Genomic DNA, 6,853 nt, shown 5'->3' with positions numbered 1-6,853 from the left:
TCAAAAAATATAGGCACAGTGGACAAAAAAAAAAAAAGAATGGAATGTCAGCTCAATCTCGGTAAAACCGGAAGAGTTGCAAAGTCATGATGAAATAGTAAATGCCAGTATCATCAATTACATAGAATTTTTTCTTTGAATTTATTACCAAGAGAAATATCTAGCAGGTAAAAGAAAAAAGAAAAAAAAAAAGCAGGTACTGTGTTATAAATTTATCATTTAACTCATACATATATTGAACCCATCAATGAACTCATACATTTAGCCCTTACTATTTTCTTGGGTGACGTATATGGTCAACACACTCTGCTGCTAAAAAAAAGTTTAAAAGTTCAAGTTCACCCAGAAGAGCCTTAGAAAAAAGGCCTGGCATTCTACCTAAAAAAAATAAAAAAAAAAAAATTGGCCATTGAAAACTTTTGTGGAGTGCAGTTCTACTTTGACACACATGATGTCGCTATGAGTCAAAATCTACTCAAAGACAACTAGTATTCTCGTATTCAGACGACACTGAGCTCAGTTAAACTATGCAATTTTCCTGAAATTTCGCAATTGATAGCTAGAGGATTTGAGATTAAAACATGATGTCTACTGGCTCACGTGATATATTTACCTCTGATTTTGATCGTAAAAGAAATAATGTCTTTTTCTTGAAGGACAGCAGGTATTTGCAACTAGCTTGCTTGATTGGCCTGTTTCCTTTCTGTAGAATTCCAGGAGGCGGGAACTTTCCTTCCTTTTTTCCTGTCTCTGTCCCTTTCAATCTAAGCTGAAGGGGTTTCAGCTAGGATGGTTAATTAGGTCCATCTGTCACAGACATAATGTCTTTAGCAAAAGAGAGTGTAGCCACTTTCTTTGATGAAAGATTTCCAGGACACATTTCCTTAGTTTGTACAACAGAATTTTCCAAATCTTTAAATTCTGGTTTCATTTGCAAAGTTCCTTTTTAAGTCTTTCTTTGAACATTTGTTTATAATACTTTGTCTTCTCAAGCTGCTCTTTGAAATCTTCTGTTCAGCTGTTTTACTTCATCATTTCTTCCATTAGCTTTAGCAGCTCTACCTTCAAGGGCAAGTTTCAGTGTCTCTTCTGAAATCAATTTTTTTCCCCCTATCTTTCCCGTCTTTTTAATGACCTTTTGCTTTCTTCAAGCATTGTGTCCTTCATGTTATTCCACAACTCTTCTGGTCTTCAATCATTAATGCTTAGTGGGTCAAATGTATTCTTGACATGGTCTCTAAATTAAGGTGGGATATACTCAAGGTCATATTTTGGCTCTTGTGGACTTGTTTTAATTTTCTTCAGCTTCAACTTGAACTCGCATATAAGCAATTGGTGGTATTTTATACAGATGGCCAGTGGCCTTGTTCTGATTGATGAAATTAAGCTTCCCCAACATCTCTTCACACAGATGCAGTATATTCAGTTTCTATGTATTCCGTCCAGTGAGGTCCATATGTATAGCCACCGTTTATGTTGTTGAAAAAAGATATTTGCAATGAATAAATCATTGGTCTCTCAAAATTCTATCATGCAGTCTCCTGTGTTGTTTCTCTCACCAAGGCCTGATTTTCCACCCACCGATCCTTCTCCTTTGTTTCCAACTTTTGCATTCCAATCACTAATAGCTACCAATGCCTCTTGATTGAATGTTTGATCAATTTCAGCCTGGAGAAGTTGATAAAAATCTTCAATTTCTTCATCTTTGGCTTTAGTGGTTATTGCGTAAATTTGAATAATATTGATATTAGCTGATCTTCATTGTAGGTATATAGATATTATCCTAACACAGAGAGTATTGTACTTCAGGATAGATTTTGAAATGTTCTTTTTGAAAATGGATGTGACGCCATTTTTCTTCAGTTTGTCATTCCTGGCATAGTAGACCATGTGAGTGTACAATTCAGAATGGCTGATACCAGTCCATTTCAGCTCATTAATGCCTAGACTATTGATCTTTATGTGTTCCATTTCATTTTAGATGACTTCCCAATTTTCCTAGATTCATACATCATACACTCCACATTGTAATTTATTAACGGATATTTGCAGCTATTTCTTCTCATTTTGAATGTTGCTGCATGAGCAAATAAAGCTGTCAAAAACTTTACCCCACCCACGTCATTAAGGTTGACTCGATTTAAGCAAGCAGCTCTTCCTCAGTTGTATGTTGAGTGATTTCAAACCTGAGGGGCTCATCTTCTGGCACTATATCAGACAATGTTGCACTACTATTCATAAAGTTTTCACCTGTCAATATTTTTTCAGAAGTAGGCCACCAGGTTCTTCTTCCTACTGTTTTAGTCTGGAAGCTCTGTTGAAGCTTGTCCACCATGGTTGACCCTACTAGTATCTGAAATGCCAGTGGCATAGCCTCTAGCATCACAACAACTCACAAGCTGCCACGGTACAACTAGCTAATACACCACTACTCATCTGTCACTTTGTCTTATTGTGGAGGCTTGCATGTTGCTGTGACCACCACTCATCTTATAAGTTTAAAACTTATAAAATTGGGTAAAATATATGAATTTGCTTACCAAAAAGCTGAATTAATTTCAAGTAGGTTAAATACAAAGTGATTCATGTTTAGACAAATTATAATCAAACTATGAAAGACAAAGAATTTTGAAAGCTACAAGCAAATTGCAACTGAACACACACATGGAATTTTAGTAAGATTAACAGTTTATTCCTCAGCAGAAAGCATGGAGGTTTAAAGGCAGTGGGATTACATGTTTAAAGTCCCAGGATAAATAGCACATGTAATAGAATTACATGTCTGACAAAATTACCCTAAAATTAAGGAAGCTGTACAGGATGAAATGAAAGGACAATAGATAGTAAGGCAACATGATACCTAAAAATAAATAACATTGATAATTGACAAATGTATAAGCAAATATAAAAGCCAATACCATTATATTTTGCTTCTTAATTCCTCTTTTTGGTCCAAATGTCTGTGAAAGCTAAACCAAAATAAACAGATGAGATAAGATGTGTTGATGTCACTCAATATTATCCATTGAATTGTGTCCCTCTCAAAAAAATGTGTGTCAACTTGACTAGGTCATGATTCCCAGTATTGAGTGATTGTCCACCATTTTGTTATCTGATGTGATTTTCCTATGTGTTATAAATCCTACCTCTATGATGTTAATGAGGCAGGATTAGAGGTAGTTATGTTAATGATGCAGGACTCAGTCTACAAGATGAGGTTGTGTCTTGAGTCAATCTCTTTTGAGATATAACAGAGAGAAATGGACAGAGAGATGAGGGACCTCATACCACCAAGAATCTAATGACAGGAGCAGTGCGCGTCCTTTGGACTCACAACCCCTGCACTGAGAATTTCCTAGAACAGTTGTTACCACCGAGGGAATGGAGGTCCTCCAGGCTCAATGAGCCCTTGTCTTTCTCTTGTAAGAAAACATAGAGAAGGCAAATTTGGGTCCAGCTCTAAAAAGTTTATTTTACTTGTGACAAATAAAAGGAGTCAGTGGGGGCTTATGCCTCACCAAAAGACTGACTCAAAAAGAGAAGCAAGACCAGGGCTTATTTGGGTTTGGTGGAGACAATACAGCAATGAATATTTAGTGGGTTTCTTTCAAAGGATGGGTACTTCTCAGAATGGCAGTGTATACTAATTAGGTGGCACGTGCATCTGGAATCCAAGATGGAACCTGCTGATATTCAAGATATAGTCCTCTTGGCAGCCCTTCGCACCACTTATTGTGGGATATAACATAAGTGCACTGATCTTTGGCATTACATCGTCATCTTTGGTGGGCCAAGGAAGGTTAAACAGCAGTCTCGCTTTGCTCTTCTGTGCATGAGGAGCCTGTAAAAGAGGAAGGGACTAGAAAAACACTAAGAAGGAGATAATAATTCACAGGTTGTTTCAACCTAATCTCATGTTGTCAGGGTGTGGTTCCTGTTTACCCAACTTGTAGATGGTAATTTTTTAACAGCTCTTCTGTTCTGCCAGCAGAGTTAACCCTATCTGTCTCACAGGGGAAGATTGATGACAAGGACCTTCCTCCAGAGATGACAGAGAAAGCCTTCCCCTGGAGCCAGCACCCTGAATTTGGATTTCTGACCTACTAGACTGTGAGAGAAAAAATTTTTGTTTGTTAAAGCCATCCACTTGTGGTAATTCTGTCACAGCACCACTAGATGACTAAGATATCCCATTATGGTAGAATTTATTTAAATGTTTGTTTACTAGCTTGTTATTTACCAGTTTAAAACATTTTCTTAGGGGACTATCTATGCCAAAGCAAAGCAGAGAAGAAAGAAATCAAATTAAATACTGACAAATCAAAATTATCTAGTTTACTTCACACTTTTCACACTTTTTAGTACATCATAGTTAAGAATTTATTTTCACAGTAGAATTGATTGATAACAAAATGACAAATAAATTATTCATCTGTTAATAGGACACAATAACTCTTTGACTGTAACACTATGCTGCTGCTTCAGGCTTAGAAAGTGCAATGGGAAAAACATTGAAAGACGCTTGTCCTTAAAAAAACTGACAGAAACAATCACATGTTTTATTGATCAAGAGTGTATTCAAATTTATCATTGTGGAAGTATGAGGATCTATGAAATCATATAAGTAAGCAATGCATAGGAAGCAAGGAAGGTTGGGGAAGAAATGACAATTTGAGATGTAAAATAGGATTAATATGTCTTATTATAAACAATGTAATAGTATCTGATTTATAATCAGCCTTTACCTTGGAACCAAAAGGAATGCATTTATATTTACTAAAAATATTATTAAGTGACATTGCCTTTTGCATTGTTTACTAAAACAAGAGTGAATATTAAATACAAATTTGGCACTGATTTTTAAAAACCCTATGGAAGGCATGTTTTACCTCTTTGTTCCTCAAGCTGTATATCAAAGGGTTAAGCATGGGTATGACTAAAGTGTAAAACACAGAGGCCATTGTGTCGGTATCATTTGAGTGAGAAGATTTGGGCTGCACATACATAAATAATAGAGTCCCATAAAACACAACTACCACTGTCAGATGAGAAGCACATGTGGAGAAAGCTTTTTTCCTGCTCTTGGCAGAAAGCATTCGAAATATGGCTATCAGAATCAGCTGGTAAGACAGCAGGACGACCGGGAGGGAGGATATCAAATTAAATGCTGAAAATATGAGCATCAATTCTATTTCTTGTGAATTTGAGCAGAGTATAGATAAAACGGGAACTCCAACACAGTAGAAATGACTGATGACGTTAGAGCCACAGAAGATGGATGTAAAAGTCTTACTGGTGAACATCAGAGCCTGGAAAGAACTGTAGAAATATGGAATGCCCACAAGCAAATGACAAAGTCTTTGGGACATGATAACATTGTAGAGCAGAGGGTTACAGATAGCCACATAGCGGTCATAGGCCATGGCTGATAGGATAAAAAGTTCACTGATAATGAACAAAATGAAGAAAGCCATCTGTGTGGCACATGCATAATAAGAAATGGTATTTTTATCCACAACAAAATTTACCAACGCCTTGGGGCAAATGACAGTAGAATTACCAAGATCAATGAAAGCCAGGTGTCTGATGAAAAAATACATAGGCGTGTGTAGGCGGGAGTCCATCTTGGTCAAGATGATCATGCCCAGGTTTCCCACCACTGTGATCATGTAGATGATGAGGAAGACCCCAAAAAGGGGTAGCTGAAGTTCGGGTTGCCTTGTGACTCCCATTAGAATGAATTCAGTTGGCATTCTTAGATTCTGTAGGCCCATTTAGTCTAGTTACCTCTTCTGGAAAAAAACAGACGGTTTGGTATTAGCTTTCATGTACTATTTTCTAATCAAGTTATAATATATTATAGCAATGGAAGTTTTTTTTTTTCTTATATTTTTTGTTATCTCTCATTGAGTTAGCCTCGACTCACAGTGACCACAAGCACAATGAAACAAAATACTGCCCAGTCCTACACCATCCCTGTGATCTATTTTGGATTGGACCATTGCGATCCACAGGGTTTTCACTGGCTAATTTGGGGAAGTTGTGCACTAGGCGTTTTTTCCTAGCCTGTCTTAGTCTAGAACCTCCTCTGAAACCTATCCAGCATCATAGCAATACAGAATCCACTACTGACAGACCCAGTGGTGGTAGTGTATGAAGTATATTGGCCAGAAATTTAACCCAGGTTTCCCATGCAAAAGACTACCAGAGAACAACCACTGATCTTTTTCTTCATACTGTTGTTTTCTGTCATCATTGAGTCATTTCTGACTCATAGTGTCCCTATAGGATGGAATAGATCTTCCTTGTAGGGTTTCCAAGGCTGCAATCTCTACAGAAGCAGGTTGCCACATCTTTCTCCCACAGAGTGGCTGATCTTTCTGTTCGCAGCCAAGCACTTAACCACTGTGCCACCAGGGCTCTTCATCTGATTTTGAAGTTGAAGTAAACTTTAGAACCTTCTACAGCCCCCCCCCCAAAAAAAATTGCAGTCTACTGGATTTCAACTCTTAGTGGCCCTATAGGTCAGAGTGGAACTGCCCCATAAAGTTTCCAAAGAGTGGCTGGTGGATTCGAGTTGGACTCCACTTAAGCACTACACCACCATGTTTTCCACATCCAAAAATAAGGAGATCTGTGTGTAACACCTTACTCATTGATGTAACATAGATTAAATTCTAAAGAAAGTCAACAGAAATTAATCTATGTTGTGTCAATGAATAATGTGTTTTATGTGGATCCCCCTGATTTGTGATATAGGAGTTCCTAAAGTTAACTTCAAAAATCCATAATGTTGTTAATACAGAAATAGTATATTTTATCTGTAAAATTACATCAAAGTTTTCCTTTAGTC

General features: G+C 37.2%; 1 protein-coding gene across 1 annotated transcript; it reads right to left on the bottom strand.

Annotated features, from left to right (window-relative positions):
- Positions 1-4,835: 4,835 nt before the first annotated feature.
- LOC126063763 (olfactory receptor 8K5-like) lies at positions 4,836-5,774 on the bottom strand. The gene has a single exon (XM_049862151.1). The coding sequence runs from the start codon at positions 5,772-5,774 to the stop codon at positions 4,836-4,838; it is 939 nt and encodes a 312-aa protein (XP_049718108.1).
- Positions 5,775-6,853: the final 1,079 nt, after the last annotated feature.

Source organism: Elephas maximus, chromosome 20 (assembly GCF_024166365.1).
Source record: "Elephas maximus indicus isolate mEleMax1 chromosome 20, mEleMax1 primary haplotype, whole genome shotgun sequence".
Lineage (NCBI taxonomy): Eukaryota > Metazoa > Chordata > Mammalia > Proboscidea > Elephantidae > Elephas > Elephas maximus.
This window is presented reverse-complemented; position numbering and strand designations above follow the sequence as displayed.